The sequence below is a fragment of the Symphalangus syndactylus genome, chromosome 2 (assembly GCF_028878055.3).
Source record: "Symphalangus syndactylus isolate Jambi chromosome 2, NHGRI_mSymSyn1-v2.1_pri, whole genome shotgun sequence".
Lineage (NCBI taxonomy): Eukaryota > Metazoa > Chordata > Mammalia > Primates > Hylobatidae > Symphalangus > Symphalangus syndactylus.
The window spans coordinates 102,611,222-102,635,519 of NC_072424.2; the positions used below are offsets into that span (position 1 = coordinate 102,611,222).

Genomic DNA, 24,298 nt, shown 5'->3' on the forward strand with positions numbered 1-24,298 from the left:
GAGGCTGCTCCGGCAGACGATACTCAGGGAGGCCTCCGCTATGACTGGTTGGCGTTGTGTGGCAGGGAGTGAAAGAGAAACAAACTTAAAGCTCACAGGAGGTGTGGTTTGTTTAAATAATAGAAAGTAATTAGGCTGAAGACAAAAATCAGTGATGGCATTTTATAATTACGATTAATTTAAAGTTTAATTTCCTTTGGTGCTAAAATCTTACTTAAAACATTTACTGGGAAAGGAAATTAGGATGTTACTATCAAGAGGCATAGAGTGCTTCTGGGAATCCATGCCTATTATCACTTGAAAATTAGGTTAGGGCCAAAGTGGGAATTTCAACTCATTTCTGAGTATAATAAATGGTGACCAGACCTCAGAGTCAGTGGGGTTGGCAGGGGCAGGCAGTGTAACATTTGCATTTGCTTGTTTGTTTGTTTGTTTGTTTATAGGATTAATTGCAAATGTTTTCAGCAAAGAGTGTAGTTTATACATTAACAATCCTGCTACAAAATGAAAATTGGATATGAATTGCTGCGTTTGTAACTAATGAAGCTGATGTTGAATTCCCAAGTGTGGCACTGCAAAGGGAAGCACACAGTCACACATCCATACACTTTCACCACTGAATTAAATGGAACAGGGGACAGTATTTCTGTTGGCTCCAAACCCGTCAACCTGACTGTCCTCTCCAAGGCCCCAACTTTTTCATCATTCTGTTTTCCCATTCATGCCTCAGTTTCCAATTGCCATTTTCAGCAGCTAATCTTTCTGGAAACTCTCTTAGTAAAATCAATGCATAATAGTAACAAGCAGATGGAAATAACTCCTTTGCACTAATTTTTTCCATTCATTATGCCTTTGTGGATTTGCTCATTTTAAACATTATATTGCTAACATTTGTATGTGAACTAATCCCAGAAATACAGAATTGTGTATAATCATAAAGTTATGAACAATATTAGTGGTCACCTACTGTAATCCCCTAATTTTAGTTAAGGAAAGGGACACTCAAATTGACTTGCTCAAAGTTAAACAATCATTTAGAGGCAGAACTTGGAGCAGAACATCGATGTCAAGATTCGAAGTATACTTTCCATGTCACTTCACTGTGATACCTGAGACAGATTCTTTTAACAAATATTTATTGAGCAACTACTGTGTGGTAGGCTATGTATTGTCACTAGGGATAAAGCAGGGAACCAAACAGACACCGTCTTTGCCTTTATGGCGCCTACAATCCAGTGCACAATTTGCGAGAGAAAGAGAAATTACAGTAAAGCTTGATGAAAGTTCAGACAAGGAAAGGGGATGGAGGTGCCATGGGAATAATTCCAAGAAGAACTCATGCAGTTTAGCAAAGGGAAAGAAATTCTTCCCCGAAGACATGACGATTCAGCTGAAACCTAAGGGATAAATTAGAGGACTATGTAGAACTTAACGAAGACAGGCATGCCTTTTTTAAAAGGCACTACTTTTCAGATCCGTATTGACCAAAGGTACACCATAAGTCACACAGGAATTATCTGAAGTTCTTTCAATGAACTCGATATAGGAAATCTAGTGTCAGCTTTCCCAAATACCAATAAAAGTGTTAGAGTAACCATGGGACATTCTCTTTCCTGAAATTGCTACTGTTGTTCTAAGAAGATGATTAATTTAAGCTCAGGAGTTTTGTGATTTTCATTTCTGGAGGCTGTAAAATGATACAAAGATGATGTTAGCAAAGATTACAAGATAAAGAATATTTCTCTAATAGGTAATTACAGCACGCATGTTTTATTTTTTTATTTCCCTAAATATGCATATGTTAATGTACCCACAACCCTAATTAAAACTCCTGCATTTAAATGGGCTGTGGATTCTAAATATATTCTGGATGTCAGCTGAGAAGACATATCCAATCATGTCTAACAAGCTTACCTATAGCTTGTAATAACTGCTCCTTCCAATTTCATCTGAAAGACATGCCATATATAATTGAAAGCAATTCTAACAGGGGAGAACAAAACAAAGACTGGAAAATCTAATCCATCCAAATGGCATGGCACAAAGTGAGCCCAGGCACATTTAAGATGAAGTTGGCATAGTTATTTCATCATAATCTTCATTACATGCTTCTCTACACTTACTGAAAGCATCAAAAGATATCTGATTCATAATTTTCTGACTCTAGCTTTATAGTTTCTCCACACTGTTAGTTCTCATCTCCCTCATCACCACTCCCTTCATCTGCCACCTTCATTCCCTTCATTGTGGATCACCTTCATTACGGTGGAAAGAGGCTTCTCTAAGATGCCCAGTTCTGAAATTTTCTGCCTGACCGTAAACACCTATCTATTCTTTTTCCTTGTTCTCCTGCCTCCCTCCTGGAAAAAGTTTTCTTCAGCCTTATTTGGAAGCTTCCCTCCACCTGAACCTATGTTTTTCTCATGCTTTGGGTCTTCCTACTCATTATCTATCTCCAGAATTAGCAAAAGGAATGGTGTTCTCATTAGCATCCTTGCTTTCCTTCCTTGCTTGCACATCATTTGTGCTTAGACTTTCAACATCTGTGCCTGACGATGCCCAGATTCAATTTCTCCCCTTCTAATCCTGGGTGGTTGCTCATTGCTGGAGAAAGTAACTAAACCCGACAGCAAATGTGTACTTGCTACACTCAGCTGGGTGTTGTCTCCTGCTCAACCGTGCTTTCATTCTTCTGCATTTGACAAAGTGGCACTCTGGCCATAGGACCTGTTCCACACCTTTCCAGGATCCTTAAACCAAGTGCTGATACCTGAGCAAGTCAAATCTATCAAATAGAAACTTCTTTGATTTTCCCTCAAGAACCTCGACAAATCTCTGTACAGGCAATTATTCTTTTGTCTTCTTGCAACCCTGCCCAAATCTGAGAGGAACAGGTAAGCTTCTCCTCTACAAAGTAATCCATCCACCAAGCTTTGGCCTATCATTCTGCCTGATCCAGGACACTGAGCTCTCAGTGTCTTCATTCTTGACCATTCAGTGGACAGTTCCTTTTGCCCACATATGTGGCAAAGCCTCATAGACCACAGACAAGGCCAGCCCCGAATTCTTTGTGTTCTTTCTGATAATATACAAGGCCATTTCCAAAAGGATTTGAAATATGGAAATTCAGTTCTATGTAATTTTTTAAACATTTAACTTATTTTTTTTGACATTATGTCGCACAGCCTATTCCTGTTGCTTGTCCAATCACAGTTAACCAACTAAGTGGGCATTTGAAGGCTTTCCATAGACCTCCCTCTGGTCTCTTCGGCTTCCATGGATGTCTTCTACACTTTTGTCGCTCTGTACAAAATTGTAGTAAATTCTAATACAAAGTTCTCTCTTTTGAGCCTTGTCTCCATCTATTCTCCTAGCCTTGGAAATGCTAATTATCGCAGTAAAGAGCCTAAATGTGCATTTTGAAGCATAATTCCAATCATTCCTTTTGTATAAATCCTTTTTGAAAAGAGAGGAGATTCCAGTCCTGCTCATAGTGTATTTTTAATATATATACTTCTACGTATTACACACATATGACACCTGATTCTCTCAATAACCCTTCGAAGCTGAAATTGCTTTATTATCCTCACTTTACAGAGGAAGAAATTAAGGCTCAGAGCAACTGTGACCTGATTATAGGTCCAATGCTGGTAAGAAGTAAAGGCACAACCTGAGCACAGGTCTTCTGACTCCAAAGCCCCCCATCTTGATGCTACCAAACAGATTCTACAACGATGTATCAAGTAGTGGCATTATGATATATCAAGTACTGGCATTATATTATTAAAACACTACCTGATAACAAGATCCAGGTCTCAGCAGAAAACCATCATGTGTTTCTTAAAATCTCACCTAAGGCACTGACCTCACTGAGAATTAGCAGATATGAACAAGAACAACACCACAAAATAGTTTATCAAGTGAAACTTATATTTCATTTTTTATTAGGCCTTCAGAACCAAAAGCTTAAAGTGGTTTTTCAACTAACGATATACTTTATTTATTGTGATACTATTGTCACTTTCATTGTTTAGCATGTGTGAATGTGTTACCAAGTTTAAAATATTAAGGATCTGTTTCTGATACAAGTAAGAAGCAAACTGAAAAATAAGGCCCTAAAACCCTGAGCAAACATATTTGATGAACAAGTTTAGGAAGCGAAGCATCTGCGGTGATTTAGCTAATAAGTCTCATTTCATTCCATGTGTGCTTCGCCTGCTTGAAGCCTCCTGTGGTATAACACTTTAGTGACCTTTCATGCAACAACAGGCTAAAGTACCTCTTCCTATAAAGGATTGCATTTTCCTTATCAGGAAGAAAAAAAAAAAAAAAAAAGCTCAGAGTCCATCCAGGGATTTTAGCCCAGGCCAAACACCTCAAGCTCACACAGTCAGCTTGAATTCCTGCCATCAACTAGAGCTTAGTGGAAGAAAACTGGTTCTTTTCAATTTGGTTTACGGTTGGTTATGTTTTACGTTCCTTTTGTATTACTGGAGCTAAGAACCCTTGGAATTCATACCTATGGAAATAATGGAAAGACGCTCTATTTTTGCAGGCCCTGTTAATTTCCTTTAATATTTAGAAAATTCATTGAAAGACATCAAATACTTTAGTGTCTTTCAATGAGTTATTCTAAATATTTAGGCTTAGCTTCCTATGAACTGCCTTTTAAATTTTCCCTTCATGTGTTTTTACAGCTCTGTCTCCAAAAGGGAGTACGTTGACTAGTGGCTTTGTCATTAATAACCAAGGGACAATTTTATATTACAATACCTCATTGCCAACATGTATTTAATAAAACAGTTTTAAGTTTGCTGAACTCAGTGTTCATGATTAAAAGGTTGAAATAAAAGAGAAGCTCACAATAGGAAATATATTGTCGCAAAGAATATTTATTCAAAAACCTTTTTTATCTTACTTGGTAATTTCTAAATTCCACTATCATTAATATTATTAAATCATAGTTATTAAATTGATATGGCACTTAACTAATTTAAAATAATTGCACCTACAATTATTAGAGTACATCTGCTGACCCCACCCATAGGTCAATAGATGGAAACATACCCACACTGCAGATAAGAAAATGAAGGCAAAAATAAAATGCACTTGCAAAGAAAATACACTTGCAAAGAAAATGACAGCATTCTAAGTTGTCTTTTGGAGGTGATGGATATGTTATTACCTTGATTGTGGTAAAGGTTTCACAGGTATGCACATGTCCAAACTTATCAAATTGCACACATTAAATATGTGCAGTATTTTGCATATCAATTATACCTCGGTATAGCTCTTAAAAAAAAAAAATCCTGAGTTATCTTCAGAGAACCAAAGGCAAATCCCTCTGACAAGGCAGAGATTAAGAAAGTACAATTTTTTTCACCTTCTGTCCAGTTGTGTGCCTCTGTTTAGGGTCCTATAAACTGGCCAGAAGGAAAACAATGTTCTTCCTACAATTATCAAGATTTGTCACACTCAATAGCATTCATCAGTGAATGACTGTCTCACTGGAGTCCTTTTGATGAGAATGCATGTCCTAACCTCTTTCCTTCCACTCCTCTTGGCCAAAGAGGATGCAGTGGTGTTTTCTTCCTACTGGTATCCAAAAAGTTTCTTTTGTGTATCTCACAGCACCCAGGCAACAACTCTGTAGATTGTCTATAAAAAGTCTTTTCTTTAATATCATTCAAGGCCTTGGCAGTCAGCCAAATTTCACTTGGAAATTTTACTAGCATTTTTTGTGCTCCAATCAATTGCCTTATTTTCCTTTACAGCCTAAAGGGTCTAAGAGTTTATTTGGTAAATACCTATTGAGTGTCTTCCATGAGCCAGACACTGTTCTGGGTTCTGAGGCTAGTGTTGTAAACAGCAGAAAACAGTAAATCTCATGTAGCTTGTATTATAATAGTGGAGGAAATCAACAAATAAACAAGCAGATTTATAGATCAGGTAGAAATAAGTTGCAATGAAGCAAAATAAAGCTGAGTGAGAAGAAAGAGATTCACCTGTAACATCCCAGCAAGTCCCCAATTTCCCTTGCACTAATTAGAGTTACTTTTCCCTTTTCCCAAGCGTCTCTTCACTTAGATGTACCACTTATGTAGAAAGCTGAAACTGGATCCCTTCCTTACACCTTATACAAAAATTAATTCAAGATGGATTAAAGACTTACACGTTAGACCTAAAACCATAAAAACCCTAGAAGAAAACCTAGGCAATACCATTCAGGACATAGGCATGGGCAAGGACTTCATGTCTAAAACACCAAAAGCAATGGCAACAAAAGCCAAAATTGACAAATGGGATCTAACTAAACTAAAGAGCTTCTGCACAGCAAAAGAAATTACCATCAGAGTGAACAGGCAACCTACAAAATGGGAGAAAATTTTTGCAACCTACTCATCTGACAAAGGGCTAATATCCAGAATCTACAATGAACTCAAACAAATTTACAAGAAAAAAACAACCCCATCAAAAAGTGGGCAAAGGACATGAACAGACACTTCTCAAAAGAAGACATTTATGCAGCCAAAAAAACACATGAAAAAATGCTCATCATCACTGGCCATCAGAGAAATGCAAATCAAAACCACAATGAGATACCACCTCACACCAGTTAGAATGGCCATCATTAAAAAGTCAGGAAATAACAGGTGCTAGAGAGGATGTGGAGAAATAGGAACACTTTTACACTGTTGGTGGGACTCTAAACTAGTTCAACCCATTGTGGAAGTCAGTGTGGTGATTCCTCAGGGATCTAGAACTAGAAATACCATTTGAACCAGCCATCCCATTACTGGGTATATACCCAAAGGACTATAAATCATGCTGCTACAAAGACACATGCACACATATGTTTATTGCGGCACTATTCACAAGAGCAAAGACTTGGAACCAACCCAAATGTCCAACAACGATAGACTGGATTAAGAAAATGTGTCACATATACACCATGGAATACTATGCAGCCATAAAAAAATGATGAGTTCATGTCCTTTGTAGGGACATGGATGAAACTGGAAAACATCATTCTCAGTAAACTATCACAAGGACAAAAAACCAAACACCTCATGTTCTCACTCATAGGTGGGAATTGAACAATGAGAACTCATGGACACAGGGAGGGGAACATCACACTCCGGGGACTGTTGTGGGGTGGGGGGAGGGGGGAAGGACAGCATTAGTAGATATACCTAATGCTAAATGACGGGTTAATGGGTGCAGCAAACCAACATGGCACATGGATACATATGTAACAAACCTGCACATTGTGCACATGTACCCTAAAACCTAAAGTATAATAAAAAATAAAAAATAAAAAAATAAAAAGATGTACCACTTATAACTTAAATACTACATTTCCAAAAGAAAGCCAAACACCAACTCCTTTTTGACATTTTTTTTTTTCTTTAAAAGCAGAAATATGCCCCTGGCAAACAAATTTCTGAGAATCAACTTTGAACCTTTTCTTTTCCTCCCTTTCCCCCATGTTCAAAAACTTGCCATGAACTATGTTGTCTATCTCTTTGTCTATTCATCTCAAATTCATTGACATCTTTCCTTTCTCATTCTCCTAATTCTAATTCAGCCTTTTAGTAATTCCTGTCTGTCCTTCACATTTTCTGTTAAGCATTGAAGTTACACAGACAATATGCCAAGTTGCATGAAAGAAAACATCTCTCATAACTTTAAAAAATATCATTGTTATCAGTCATACAAGATGGGGATGAGAATATAAACAATTTTCAGAAGAAAGTACTGCTTAAATACTTATTTGGTGTCCTGCATAAATTATCAGACACAAAGCACATGAACGAAACCTTGAAGGATGCTACCCTCTTAAAGATACATTACAAAAAAACCCCAAAATACCACACTGGCAACTATCACTGGCAAATTCAGCAAAGGTAGTTTCTGATAAGTCACTGTTTACATCCAAATATTTCTACAGTATTAGATCAAAGAAGAATCTAATACTGTAGATCCTTACAGTATTAGATGGGAAGAAGATATCAAGAGCAAATTTTCTAGAAAGAACAGAGTAAAAGATGCTGGAGAACAAATAACAAAAGGAGGAATCTACAACCAATAGGGAACTCAAAGCAAGAACTTAAGACTTTTGTTAAACTAATAATTTAGAAAGAACATAAAAGTGTGATTTGATGCTTTTGATCACTGTTGATAATATTCCAAAAATGTACTAGAATGGCATAAGTCAAATGCAGAAATCTCTTTTTCAATATACATACAAAGGAAATAGAGTACCTGGTTTCTACTCTCATCCTCAGATGTTGTGTGACTCAAGATAAAACTATAAATCTGTATTATTTGTAAAATTAAGATAATTATTCCTACCAACCTCAAAGTAATTTTGTGAAGATAAATGATATCACTTGGAAGGGTTTCATGAACTATTAAGTATTTTGCAATTTTGGAGAATTTAGTTTATTTTTAAGGATTTAAGGATATTCTTGATAGATAGAAGTTACTCTTTTCTAAATAATGCAGAGATAAGCTACGACCCAAACATCTAGCTGCTATCAAAATTACTTGGACAAAGATCTGTCAAATGTTTTATGACCCTTATTGCTCAGAAAAGTTGTAGAATATGCAGTAGTCTCTTTAGAGCCTGAATAAATGTCACTACATAAAAGAAACTGAAAATAGAACAAAGTGGTATTATGGGTATCTTAAAAATGTAAGCTAACCACAGTAATTCCATTTTTGAGAGGAAAAAAATACCTCTACCTCTCCATCTACATGGCACCCGAAAAAGTTCCATATGTGATTGAAGAACCCTTCTGTAAAAGGTGAGAAGAATCAAGTCTCCCTGTGCTGACCCCCATAATCTTAACTGTAATGGTTGGTTGGATCCAGTTGATTCCTTTTCCTCTCCTTGGGGTCTTTAGGAAGACATCCAAACAATTTCTGAGAATAAGTGCACATGGAAATTGACTGTACACAGTCTCCTTGGCTGTGAACTCAAGCATGTAGGTAAAATAAACTATAGAAAATATGCCCTCTGCTTCTGATTTAAATTTGAATGCCCCCTCACAAGTCAAATGGTAAAAATCCAGCCTGGTTACACTCAGAGCTGCTTCTTTTCTCATCTTGGTTCTTGGTCACCTTCTGTTGGAACTTCTTCCATACCCAAGCCATCAGCATGGTCCGAATAATCAGAATGATCACAGTCCTGCTATCACAGCTTGTGTTGTCCCCCCTAATCTGGGAGGTGTAAGCCATCTCTCTCTACCTACACAGCATATAGATCATGGTTAATAAGAGCAAGCCCCAGGCCACTCAAGCTCCATTCGCATCACAGTCTCAGGACACCCTCATTTACCTCCTGGCCTTTTCTCATGTCTTTGGAAGGTCTACATTGCTTGTGACTCAAGCTTTGCTTTCCATTTCTGGTCCTAATTCTATCCATTGGACTTGAAGATTCATCTTATTTTCTTCACATTATCCCTTGGTTCACCCGAAGATCTTTGGTTCATAATTATCATCTGTTTTTTTTTCTGCCATCCCTCCTTAATCCCTGTAATCAAGTTAATTAAATATTTCAAAACAAACACAATAATAATAACAGCAGCAGCAGCAGCAATAAAAATACTAATAAACCTGAGTTTGACTTGGATCTCAATTTCAGTGGAGACCTTACTGTTTCTGTCCGCCCTCATCTTGATCTACTGTAAGCCACTCTCCACCACCATGGTAGAGACCATCCTACTAAGAGGGAAGCTCAGAGCAGTGAAGCTCTAACTCGGTAAATACCTCTTAGAAAACTAGTCCTTAATTTAGTCTCATTGTCAACAAGAGGCCATCCAGATAAACAGGAATTTAGACACTATCTGCAAAAAATGCCCAGTTTTAAACAGTATTTTTTTTTTTGAGACGGAGTTTCTCTCTCGTCGCCCAGCTGGAGTGCAATGGCATGATCTCGGCTCACTGCAACTTCTGCCTCCAGTGTTCAAGCAATTCTCCTGAGCCTCCCGAGTAGCTGGGATTACAGACATGCACCACCATGCCTGGCTAATTTTTGAATTTTTAGTAGAGACAGGGTTTCACCATGTTGGCCAGGCTGGTCTTGAACTGCTAACCTTAGGTGACCCATCTGCCTCGGCCTCCCAAAATGCTGGGATTACAGGTGTGAGCTACAGCACCCGGCCAATAATTTTTTTATGTGCAAACTTTAAATAGAGTCACTGGGAAATTATTACATAGTTCTTCTGGTACTGTTTATATTAGCTAAGGTACGATGTAGAAGACAAAAGAGGCAATGTAGAAGAAAAAAGAGGATCACACTCTTTTGATCCATCTCCTGTAAAATACTTGCTATAGTTCTATAGTTGTCTCAAATTAAGAATTTTCTGTCTTCTCTTTCTACTATGCCGCATGGCTTAGAATTATAAAGAAATCTTGAATTTTTTGAGGGGCTCTTAATTTTCTTCTTTTACACCATATGTCTCATCCAGGACTCTACACTCCTTATTTTATCCTCATACCAATTGTATGCGATAAATATGATAATTCCTGTCTTAAGAAATGTTAAGTTGTTTATCAAGGTCACATAGCTGGCAAAGGGAAAAGCAGAATTAAACCCTGGTCCTTCTAATATCAGGGTCTCCGTTTTTGTCATTATACCATTCCACCTTGGATGAGAAGAGACATTCTGCCTTGGTAAAAGGGTTTCCCATGCAAAAAAGAAATGCACTATCAAGCCATGAAAAGTCCTGGTGGAATCTTAAATGCATATTACTAAGTGAAAGAAGCCAGCTAGAAAGGGCTACATGCTGTATGAGTCCAATGACATGACATTCTACAGAAGGCAAAATTATAAATTATAAAGACAGTAAAAAGATTAGTGATTGCCAGGGGTTGGGGGAGGAAAGAATGCTTAGGAGGAGCACAGGGGAATTTTAGGGCAGCGAAACTGTTATGATACTCTAATGGTAGATACATGTCACCCATTTATCAAAACCCATAGAATGTACACCACCAAGAATAAACATTAATGTAAACTATGGACTTTGGATGATGATGATGTGTCAATATAGATTCACTGATTGTAATAAATGTACCATTCTAGTGTAGGATATTGATAGTGGAGGATGTTGTGTTTGTGTGGGGGCAGGAAATATACAGGAGTTATCTGTACTTTCTGCTCCATTTTTCTGTGAACCTAAAACTGCTCTTAAAAAAAAAGGTCTTTTTGTAAGAGAAAACAAAGGATTTCCCCACTACACAGACATCACGCACTTTATGTTACTTTGCACCCTGCTCCAGTTTCTATCTGTAGCACCCCAAATATTAATAAGAGAATAACTAGAAAAAGTAAGCCAATAGAAGGAGATGCTAGGAAAAAAGTAATGGGTGTCCTAGGGCATTCTGATTGTCTCTATTTGACTTTCTATCTCCTTCCTCTGATCTTATTGGCCTTGTGTTCTTTTGTTTCTTTTATCCCCACTCTAAATCCTCTTTATTCACAAATGAAAAAGAAAAAACAAAAACTAAACTTTTTCACAGTACTTTTAGAATTGACTGTTCCGGTTACCATTGCTGCCAAAACTTAGTGGTATAAAGCAACCATTTATTACGCTCATAGGTTCTGTGGGTTAATAACTCAGACAGGCACAGAGGGGATGGCCTGCCTCTGTTCTCTGATATCAGAAACCTGAGCTGAGAAGATTCCAAGACTGAGCTGACTCAGCAGTGAGGGTCTAGAATCATTTAAGGGAAACTTGTCTGACCCACAGCCCACAGGCCACATGCAGCCCAGGACAGCTTTGAATGCATCCTAAAACAAATTTGTAAACTTTTAAAAAACATTATGAGATTTTTTGGCATTTTTTTTTAGCTCACCAGCTATCATTAGTATTAGTGTATTTTATGTGTGACCCAAGACAATTCTTCTTCTTCCAATGTGGCCCAGGGAAGCCAAAAGACTGGACACCCCTGATTTAAAGGTATTGTATTTCCCACACCTGGATTTGGATGCTGGCTATCAGCTGATACATTAGTTATACTGTTACTGAAACACTTATCCATTGGTCCTTCATTGATCTCTCCATGTGGGTTAGCTTGGGCTTCCTTGTGGCATCATGGCTGTGTTCCAAGAGAGAACATCCCAAAAGAGCAAGATAAAAGTGCATGATACTTTTATGATCTGGCCTTAGAATCCCCATAGTGTCATTTATAGCATAGTCAAAGCTGCCAGAAAGGTCTACCCATGTTCAAGAGGAAGAGACATACTCAAACCATTGTATGGGAAGAATGTCAAAGTCATATTGTAAAAACATGTAAAATAGGAGATACTCTCACTGCCATTTTGTAAAATATAATCTGCCACAGTAACTCTTATTATATCTTATTGTATCTTACATTGCTAAGTATGTATTGAATTTGAATATTTGGTTAGACTCTTCCACATGTCTAATTGTTTAAGATGGTAAACCACATTTGGTAGGAACAGCAATGTTGAGTTAATTTACATGACCTCCACCATAGTACCTTGTGCTTGATAACCATAACATGTAATATTATTACTAGTGCTGCAATTGCCGATAGGTACATGCATTTGAGTGGTCATTATTTATATTTATATGCTGTAATATTTTGTAGCATGTCACAGAAAATCTACACTAACCAAAAAGGCATATAGCATCTCTATTGTGTAAATGAATTCTATTACTCCACTTAGGTCTTGGTTGTTTGAAAATAGTACATCATTTTTTCTACCAAGTGAATAGATTCTTGTAAGGCAATAATTGAATCTTACAATGAGCGGTGGGGGAGGGGGGCAGCGGAATCACTACCTTAAAGGAACTATCATTTCTTCCATTTCTTTTTTCTTTACAATTAGTTACTTTTAAAAGTTTAATAGATTATTACTAATAAAAGGTTTATTAGTAATCTGTGTGGGGCCTTGATGATGGATTTATATCTCTTCTGAAAAGCTAACTAATGAATTGTCCCTTTTCAGTTGATTTCATAGGTGGCTTTGACTCTTATGGCTATCAAGGGCCTCAGAAGACATCTCATTTACAACTACAGCCTATGTACATGTAAGTATTTTACTTGGAAGGTAGTCTTCTGGGGTACTAAAGATAATCAAGTAACTGTATCATGATACAAAATTGATGGCATGCAGCTTTTGTTCAGTTATATTTTTCCAGTATTTTTTCTATTAATATTGTCTTGGCTGGGATAATTTTAATAACATTTTTCCATGAATTTTTCTTATTTGACTTATAAGAAATGCCATTTCTAAAATTGCCTTTAATCTTACATAAGTATCATCTACATGGCTCAAAAGCCTGTTAATTATCTACCACTTCTTTGAGTTGCCAAAAAGTTGTATTTTTTGAAAATGATATAATAATGTAGGCAGTTATATGTAATTATATATAAACCATATGTTCTGGTTTCAGTTTACAGTGGTTGTCCTGGCATAATTATTACTCTCAAAAAGAGTTCTCATTTAGATGATAAATAATAGGTTCACCCTAGTTATATGTAGTGTTAAGAAAATAAAAAACTGAGTAATACACTTTCTCTATCATTTTTCTGATGTAAAAGTGAAAATGAACTGGAACATTAACACTGAAACTTATCAAACCCTTAACTCTAGCACTCAAGAGAGCAGACATACAATCAGAGCCTGATTTTTATATCTGTGTTTAGGCAAATTCCCTTGGATAACAACTGATAACAAATTCTATATATCAGCATCAAGTGATATGCTGAATTGCAAGCGAAGATCAAAATAGAAAGTAAGATTCCAATTCATTTTAAAATGTGAACTTCTCTTTGAAGATATGTGTTTGTTGTCGTTGTCCTCCACCATTGAATCATTTTACCTTTTAATATCTTTAGTGTGTAGGATAATAAATGGAGTTTGGGAGTAAGTATTGCTCCTCCAAAGAAATTAATCTTTAAACATCCCCTTTTTAAGCTTCTCTTTAAAAAAAGAATAATCTTGCACCATGCCTGCCTTTTTCTTTGCGTCACTTGTAGTTCTCTGAAATCACTTGCTAATAGCACCCATAAAACAGACTTTAGCAGTTCAGAAATCAACCAATATTTTGCTTCATTCAAAGCATTGCTTCTGTAAACATTGTATTACACCTTTCCTCTTTTACATCCTCACAACCACTGCACTAATTCATGCAAGTATGACCTGTTAAGTTTTTTGGTCTCTTCCTTATTTCAGAAACTCCATTGTGTCCTCCATATGGCTGCCAAATTAATCTTCCTGAAGTACTGTGCTGATGATTTCACTTCCCTGCTTCAAAGCTATCAAGGAGTCCCTATTACCTACTGTTGAAACAGTATCTCTTCAACTTTTAATAATGTTTGAGTCCCAACCATATGCAGATGACACTGGAGATATTAGAAAATGTAGTAATGAATAAGAACTAGCCCTGTCCTCCTTAAGTTTATAATCTATTGAGAGTATAAACAGTCTGATAGCTCCCCTTAGCCATTTTTTTCTTGCCTTATCCAAATATGATATGTATTTTTCCAATTGTTCATGCTGTTTTCTTGACACGAAACATCATCTTTTTTCCAAATTCTACTCTGAAACCCCACTATCCTTTGAATTTTCTTAAGATATATTCCTTTATGAAACATTTCTTAATCTTTTCTCCTCTAATATTTCTCTTTTATTCATTTCACCATGTACTACAGTTGTTTGCTATGCATACCATACCTTCCCTATCCCCCCAGAAAGATTCTTGATAGCTACAACAAAACATGATCAATCCTTCACACTCTTTACCATTCTTCTCAATATTTTATGTAACATTCTATAAAGTGTTCTATTTAAAAAGGCAGAGCAATCAGGACTAGTGGTTAAGATGACCTACTGAAGGCATACTGTCTGAGATTAAATTCCCTGCAACCATGGGCATGTAACTTTGTTTGAATAACTCTATTTAATTTTACCAAGCCTAAGTTTCCTCACCTGCAAAATAGAGAGAGCATACAGACTTTATCTGATTGCTCTGAAATTATATGAAAGAATGTATATAAAGGACATGAAACATAGGACATGTCACATAGTAAGCGCTTAATAAACATAATTCATTAGTGGTAGAATAATGCTTATGTTAATCAACATCACTCATGAAAAGGCTGTTATCAAGTCAGAAGTAACATATACTGTAAGTCATTCCTAAAAGATCTCCTCTGTAAATGGTATAATATATATAACAGCGGTCCCCTGAGCCATGAATAGTCCTGGCCCATGGCCTGTTAGGAGCTGAACACAGAGCAGGAGGTGAGCAGCAGGTGAGGGAACATTACTGCCTAAGCTCTGCCTCCCGTCTGATAAGCAGCAGCATTAGATTCTCATAGCAGTGTGAACCTTATTGTGAACTACATGTGTGAGGGATCTAGGTTTTGTGATCCTTATGAGAATCTAATGCCTGATGATCTGAGCTGGAACAGTTTCATCCTGAAACCATCCCCCACAACCCTGGTCTATGGGAAAATTGTCTTCCACAAAACCAGTCTCTGGTGCCAAAAAGGTTGAGGACTGCTGACATATAACATCAACTCAAGTAACATGTAACACTATATTTATGCTCAAGAGTAGAATATAGCTGGGCAACAGTGATTCATGCCTGTAATCCTAGCACTTTGGGAGGCCAAGACAGGTGGATCACCTGAGGTCAGGAGTTCGAGACCAGCCTGGCCAACATGGTGAAACTCCATCTCTACTAAAAATACAAAAATTAGCCAGACGTGATGGTGACACCTGTAATCCCACACTTTGGAGGCTGAGGCAGGAGAATCTCTGGAACCTGGGAGGCAGAGGTTGCAGTGAGCCAAGATCGTGCCACTGCACTCCAGCCTGGGTGACAAAGTGAGGCTCCGTCTCACAAAAAAAAAAAAGGAGAATAAAATATCTAGAAGGTTTGTAATTGCTTGCTACTAATAATATTACATAATATTTTATTGCATTGGCCAATATGAGTGATCAATAAATATGATCAAGCTGTAATAAATTAGATGTAATCTCTCATCTAAAGATAAACATGAGAATGCTAATTATATACAATTTAATATATTAAATTCAAATCAAGCATTTATAATTCTAATGGGCTTTAAAGAAAAGACTCTACAAAGATAGATATCTTTGTCCAGAATTAAATTCCACAAGGACAAAACTTCCCATGATTTTGTTAAACAGAGCACTTTAAATGCCAACTAAAAGTTATAAAAAAATATATTGTTTTCCTCTTTACTGCATGAGAGTGGTAAAATTGTATCAGAGCTTTCGAGTCTCACTGGTCATGAAATAAGTTAAATGTTTAATGGAATTCAAATTTAGGAAGTTATGTATACTTAAGGTACATTTAAAGATTACTAGTCAAAATACTTCAATCATCCCTTCCACAAAACATCCCATAGGAGACCTCGGATCCTAGAACAGTAAGGTTTTATTTTACAGATGAGGAAACTCAACCCAAAAAAAAGGAAAACAAAAGTCATACAACTTGTTACTGGTGCAGCCATGATTATCAATGGGGTTTCCTGACCCCTTCAGTTAGTGTTCTTTCCAAATTCTTAGACAGACTGTGAGTTTGACCTGGTATTACATTCCAATTTTTAATTTGCTTGTTTGTATTCTTAACACTAACTTAGCTGTCACATTTCCATACATGGCTGTGCCTCTCTCCCTTTTCTGCATTCTGTTTATTTCTTTTTTATTTTACATTATGCACTGTTAAATGAAGGGCCTTTTCAACTTCGTAGCCCACAAAACCAATCATCTGAGAGCCACTGCTTATTCAAATCTAGTGAAAAACCAAAACTGACACACCTATAAACCTCATCCCCTACTGAGAGGCAGAGAACTTAGCATCTCCTATGTCTTTATCATTTAGAGTGTACCTTCTGTCAACCTGCCATAAATATGTCTTGTAAAGTAAGAGTAATTTAACTTCAGGGGCCAGTTCAAACACCTTAACAATATTACATAGCAAATGGAAACACAAGCTGTTCCTTGGAAGGAAAACAACTGTTGAAAAGCAATATGCACTTTTAGCTGTGGGGCTCCCACTGTTCCCAGCAAATCTTCTGTGGCCAAGATCCTGGACAAAGCTTTGAAAACACTGCTGTAACTGAACTACAGTCACAGCTGTGTTTCAGTTCCTGCAAACAATGAATAGACAGTCCTCTTAAGTTGGGAGACTGTTCTTGGTTTGTAATTTTTCAGATGATGTATAACTAACCTAAAAAGGAAAGATTTTGATTGTATTTTTCTTACAGTTTGGTAAATGTTGTTGAAACAAACCAATAGCAACAAAGTTGCTGCACAAAAATAATCCCATGTCTGCGCGCTCCTGCCCCGGCAACAGAGCTAGACTTTGTCTAAAAAAAAAAAAAAAATCCCGTGTCTACAGCTTAAGTTTTTAACAAAATAGCTGCTTTGACTACCAGAGACCTATGTGACTGTCAGAGCAAGTAGAGATCTGATTGGGCTTCCAGCAATAGAAGAATATCCTATATCAAACAACATTTGAAAACATTGCATTCTTTTTGGCAGCCTAATTGTACAGAATTACATATTCATTTCAGTTGTCCCTGGAAATAGATTTTAAATGACCAAAACTGGCCTCTCTATCCATGCAGTTGCAATGAATAAAAATAAAAGGAGGAAAATTGTCTATTTAAAACCCAATTTGGGCTTCTTTTTTGTTTGTTTGTTTGTTTGCTCTTGTGCTTGGAAAGGTGAGAAAAGGTGGTGAGCAACAGGCACCTGTCATTTTCCCCCTTGACTAAAAACATCTTTTCTCTCTCTTAGGTCAAAATAATACAGATGACTTCAGTATGTCAGCCCGTGGACCTTTCAAAGAACTTTTTTCGCAGTGGCCTCCTGCATTTTATGAAGAGCAAGAAGCAACTGAGTTTAAATAAATATACGTATTAAAAAAACAAATGCAAAGCCTCTACATACAACACTGACACACACACACACACGTGAGCACGCACACACCAATTCCACTTGACCTCCTCTTTCTAACTGAAACAGACAAATATGCAGGACACGCCCATCTTGGATATCCTGAAAGCAGGCCCCTTTCTCCCAGGCCTTTGGAAAGTTCAGAAGGAGAAGTGTTGATGCCCAATGGTTGCCGGCCATTGCTAACTCCTCTGCAGCCCAGCCGGTCAGCCTCTATGAGCTGGGAAGTCATCCAAGGCACGTTAGTTTGAGAGCTCTGTCTTCTGCACTCCATACATCTTGACAGCACCACAGCTACTTAGGCAATGTAATTGCAAAAACAAACGAAACATGCCATGATGACCTTGTACCCGAAGTCCGAAATGGCAGATTGTTTGCCCTAAAGGCTGTACCGTACATACTTGCCTTAACCCACCTACGTTGTGTGCCCAAGAATCCCAGTGCAGACAGCCCCAAGTCACTTCCTTTAGGCTAACACACTGCTATTAATTCTGAACGAGTTCAAGCCTGTGTGTTTCATGTCAAGGAACAAGACTGAATAGCTCAGCAGCTCCAGTGTGTCTGTATAAGAAAAGTGCCAGCTGTCAGCAAACTGCTTTACCACAGAGCCTCCATGGTGGCCCAAAAGAGACAAGTAACAATAACAATATTTGTCATCTTTATAATTCTAAAATACGGTCTTCTGATGGGGTTGGGGGTGGGACAGAGTAAAACATTAATCTACTAAACTCACTAATCTACTGGAAGCAGAAAGCAGAAATGGCTTAACTTGCTGATTTTATTTATTGCACTCTAGGTGCTTTTATAAGTATCTACAATTGTCTTTTACTAACACAGAAACAGCTGTGGATTTCTATCAACAGAGGCCAACTGAATATGTATTAGCTATGTTTACTCTTTTATATCTAATTCAAATTGAAGACTCTACGTAGGTGAACTTTTTTTTCTAACTTCAGCATACAAGATTATTTTTGGGTGGGTGGGGGGAGCAATAGTTACCTTGGTGAAATATTTGAGATCTTTTTGTGGTATTTGGGGGATCTGTTGTGTGTTAGAGTGTATTTCAATCCTCCTGTATTATTGTGGCAGAAAAACTGTGCTGTTAACGTAGTTGGCAACAAGATGCCTTTGGAAACTTAATAGTAGGTCAATGTGTTTATGGAATATCCTGAACTCCTAGGAAATTTTGTTCTATATTTTAAAGCATTATTTTGTTTTCATTAGTGGGAAACATAATTAGCTCAGGCTTATCAGGAACTCAGATGAGTCATATTTTTTCTTGGATACACCTGAGACATTAAACTCAATTTTTTAAAACTAACACACCATTCTTTAGTGCAGTGAAATTCAAAAGTTATAAATTGGCATGGAGCAGGTTTTTTCTTTGATTTCTATGAAGTTTCAGTTACTGGATTAAACTACTTTGGACCTTAGCCCATTCGGATCTACATACACCAGTTCCATTACTGTGTTTGCATGGATGTCTGTAATATACACACACATATACATTTGAAAATGATAGAGGAACAAAGAGTCATCATTGGAACATAAACTATAAAAAAAAGATTCCAGCACTTACGCTTGAATTTCCTCAGTGGGCTGTATGTTTGTCCATACATACATGTATAAAATAAACAATTGCAAACATGTCAGTGAAACCTCATATGACGCTTTTATAGTGACATGCATGTTTAATGTATGAGAAAAATATTTACCGATGTATTGTCCTTTGAGTCCTAAAATATAAATACTATACATGCCAGAAACTATTCTAATGTGACTTTTAATGTGACTATTAAAATGAGGTTTCACTGTACATTCATGCTGTGATGAGATTTTGCCTTATAGTACATGTATATGGGTACAGAAAATAAACCCTCATATTCCTGCTTTAAGTTACAGCCAAGTTTTCACCAAATCACAACTATCATCACCACCAAAATTTTAGAAAACAGTAGTTGACTACTAAAAGGTAATCGGTGGACAGGTCTTCTGTGGGAGCAGTAAGCACAGTAGTGTGATTATATCTGGGAAAACATCTACAGTTGTACAGCTGTATCCTCCTCAAAATCCGGTGAAGAATGCTATTTTTCTAGGCTGAGCTTTTGTTATAAACCTAATATTCAGAAGGCAAGGGTTATGATCCTGATGTGTCCCTTTTTTTGCATTTGTTAATTCTGAATGTATTTTTAACAGAGTGATTTTTTTGACTTACTAGTGTAATTTGCATTTTAAAAATAAATGGAAAAATACTTAAGTTTCTGAGCCATCCCTGAAAACCCCTGCTGCTTCTCATGGTGTATTTCCTTATGTCATTGACACAGAAACCCTATTAAATTTACATGAAGGCAACACTGATATTTTGTGCAGTGCAGGGATGTGTCAGCAGTGAAAAGAAATTGCCAGGTCATGGCATCATTTCTGCTCAGTCATAGGTAACATGTACTTTCATTATCTGCTAACACTGAGGGTTCTTTTAGAAGACTGTAATAGACTTGTCATTTGGAGAACTTTCCCCCATCCCCACCTTCCATCTGGGATTTAGAGTTAGCATCAAGCTAATAGTTGGCAGAGGGTTAGGTCACTATATTTAAAAATGTTGGTTAAATTATAGGCAGAGCTTTTTTTTCATTTTTATAGGCCAAATTATTTAAAATACTCATTTATTTCTACTTTGATGGCAGAATCATTTGGTATTGTTATTTGAATATTGACATTCACCTCAATAGATGACAGAGTTGGGATAAAGCAGGCAAATAGGAAAGATTAGCCGCTGGCATTAGCGATTGTACAAACATTGTTTCAGGTGAGGTTCATTCTATATACCCAAATGATTGAGGGCAGCAGGCACAGGCTGCTCCAGGCATAGGCCGTGTCAGGTTCAGGATTGTGACCTTTCCCCCACTGCACACAGACACACACCAGCTCCCATCAGTCAAAATGCTAGAGTTGACTGAAGACAAAAAAGGCTTTGAGACCTGAGAAGCTGAAAATCAACTTGTAGTCCTTGACGTCTCAGCGGCATGGTGAAAGCCTTGTAAATGACCAAGCCGGCTTTTACTTTTGTCCCCTGTGTAAAAAGTATACTGATGTGGTGTTCACTGAAGTCACTGTGAATAACTTCAGGATGTTTCTTCACACTGTGATGTAAAATGCACACAACAAGGTAGTCGCATAAAAAGGACAAAACTAATAGATCAACTATATGTATATATACTGTAAAGAAAGGATTCTTTCTTCTGGAGTTCTCAATTAAATAGGTTGTGAGTTTGGTAAAATCCTGTGGAACCAGGATCTGCATCTGTTAACTATTAAAAAATATAATTTCTGATACATTTCACTCTACTATAATGAGTAGACCATTTTAATTCAGAAATACAAACTCATTTTAAATAGGTCACATTTTAGAACAAGCTTTTGAGATCCAAACCTATTCATAATTCAAACCATTAAACTAAAACCTACTAAGGTGGTTAAGGAACTATTCAATATTACCTTGTGTCCTGAAAATGCAAATAACTCACCATTGCACAGCAAATTTTAAGATGTATACACTGGTCAGAATGGAATAAAACAAATTCCAGACTCTATCAACTGACCCTGAGTTTCATAAATTCAAATAAACTTTGATAAGGAAGACCCTAAGACAGTATTAAATCATAAAATATTTCTGAATTATTGTGTATCAGGTTCAGTATAGTATCAATGTTAAATATATTTTATTATATCACAGTTTTTTAAAACTGATAATCCAAATTAATACATAAACATGTATATATGATGTGTTCTTATACATTAGTAAGACTCTTGTGTGTTCAATTTCAGGGCTGTACGTTTTTCTGTTATTTCGTTTACAGTACACTTAGATGTAACTAATACTAGAGAGATTAAGATTACGTAAGCAGTCTCATGTTGACTATTTCCAATACTCTTCAAGAAAATATTTCTTCAGATGTTTCATCTGTCTTTGGTAAAATTTTAGCACTCAACACAAGCTTTTACAGGAAGATCCTTACATTGTAAAATTCCAATTATTCTCATCACATGCAAATCTTTGCTTAGGATACATTGTCCCAGGCTCTTTTCCTTGTATTTACGCCTACCTTCCACCTACTCCAAGAAGGGAAAGAACAAAGTCTGTGATTAATAATGATGCCCAGTTTACAATATGCGAGCATCTTGAAACAATTTTTTTTTTTTTTTTTTTTTTGAGACGGAGTCTCGCTCTGTCACCCAGGCTGGAGTGCGGTGGCGCGATCTCGGCTCACTGCAAGCTCCGCCTCCCGGGTTCACGCCATTCTCCTGCCTCAGCCTCTCCTAGTAGCTGGGACTACAGGCGCCCGCCACCACGCCCTGCTAATTTTTTGTATTTTTAGTAGAGACGGGGTTTCACCGTGGTCTCGATCTCCTGACCTCGTGATCCGCCCGCCTCGGCCTCCCAAAGTGCTGGGATTACAAGCGTGAGCCACCGCGCCCGGCCTTGAAACAATTTTGATAGCTATGAGAGCCAAATGTGTACAACATACATGTATTTTATGACTTTTAATTCAACAAAACTTGAACTAGACAATACATTCAAGGATCACATCTACCACTGCAATCTGCACCAGTGTTAGGAGACATGACTACCCACGACAACAAAGAAGACAAGCTGAGTTCCCCCAAAAAGGGATAAAGGCGGATTTTTATAATGAAGGTCATTTTTTAAAAATCCTTAATTATTATAGAGTTTAGAATCAAAATGCACTTAAAATTTTAAAGTAATAAAAGTTAATTTCTGTGAGACAAATTCAGAGAGAAAAAATCCTTTTACAAACCACATGTTGATGCTCTTTCATGTTCTAAATTGTTATTAAAATTAATGTGAGCACTTTCTATAATGAAAATACCTTAATAATGTGGCAACTTAATAGTAAAACAGGTATATTTTTAAATGCTTATTTTATGAATTTAAACTGTACCTGCAAAGGAATAAAACAACTCCCAAAAAAGATTGCAAATTTGGTGCTGTCACCCCAAGGATGATGGATTGATTCAATTAACCAGTAAGTCTTTTCTAAGAGTCCGTCAGGGAGTTATTTACCAGAGGCACACCTTGTTTATTCCCTTCCATGAGCCTGTCATTTTTCTTCATTATTCTTCTGGTTTTACTTATTATATCATTTGGGGATATGCTGATCTTCATGTACAGAAGGTTTTGCACACAGCTGTCCAGACATAAATCTTCCAGACTTCAAACTGGAGGCCACCAGAACACCTGAGTCTCTTGTCATTATTTACCCAGGCTGACCAAGATACTCTCAGGATGAAGTCAAATAGCTAGACTTACAAATTGTAAATCAATGGGAAAGTATCAAATTGAATGAAAGCTATGAAAAATTATTCTTAAAGGTAGTAACCTTGTGTTCCACACATCATGGAACTGGCCTCACCATAGATGACCTCCTAATCTCCAAAAGCAAGTAGGTACGAGGAATAATAGATGGCTGAGAGGCCAGGATCCATGCTAATAATTCATGGTAAAACAAAAACATATTCGGTGATTGTGTTGTTTTGGATACTGAAAGAGAAATAAATAATCTTAAATATGAAACATTTCTGTTTCTAATGGACCAAATCAGCTGTCAGTTTAAGTTGCAAAGAGTAAGTAAGGATTCCATCTCACACCTGTAGAATGGCTGTTATCAAAAAGATGAAATATAGGTGTTGGCAAGGATGCAGAGGAAAGGGAACCCTGTGCACTGTTGGTGGAAATGTAAATTACTACAGCTATTATGAAAAATGCTATAGATTTCCTCCAAAAATCAAAAATAGGACTACCATATGATCCAGCAATCCCATTACTGAGTATATGTCGAGAGGAAATGAAATCATCATGTCAAAGAGATATCTACACTCCCATGCTCGTTGCAACATTATTCACAACAGCCAAGATACAGAATCAACCAAAGCATCCATCAACGGATAAGTGGATCAAGAAAATGTGGTATGTATGTGTATATATATATATAAAATATATGCCTGCAATGGAATACTATTCAAGCCTTACAAAAGAAGGAAATCCTGTCATTTGCAGCAATGTGGATGAGCCTAAAGGACATCATGTTAAATGAAATAAACCAGACACAAAAAGACATAGACTGTATAATCTCACTTATATGTGGAATCTAAAAAGACTGAATTCATAGAAGCAGAGAGTAGAATGGTGGTTGCCAGAGTCTGAGGGTGGGGAGGATTACAGAGATACTGGTCAAAGGATACAAGATTTCTGTTAGACAGGAGGAATAAGTTCAAGAGATCCTTGTACAACAATTACTTATTGTA

The 24,298-nt window shown here is 37.0% G+C and overlaps 1 protein-coding gene across 7 annotated transcripts in view; it reads left to right on the forward strand.

Moving 5' to 3' along the window:
* Positions 1-20,231, forward strand: part of NKAIN2 (sodium/potassium transporting ATPase interacting 2) — a 1,030,776-nt gene extending 1,010,545 nt beyond the window's left edge. For 3 of the 7 annotated variants that reach the window (XR_010116563.1, XR_010116564.1, XR_010116565.1), the window contains 3 exons: positions 12,983-13,064; positions 13,684-13,772; positions 17,816-20,231. Coding sequence is in view for 4 of the 7 variants with exons in the window: in XM_055263081.2 (XP_055119056.1) it covers positions 12,983-13,064; positions 17,816-17,825 (92 nt within the window). In the remaining 3 variants the exon portion in view is untranslated. The other 4 variants (XM_055263081.2, XM_055263089.2, XM_055263096.2 and 1 more) reach the window with 2 other exon arrangements.
* Positions 20,232-24,298: the final 4,067 nt, after the last annotated feature.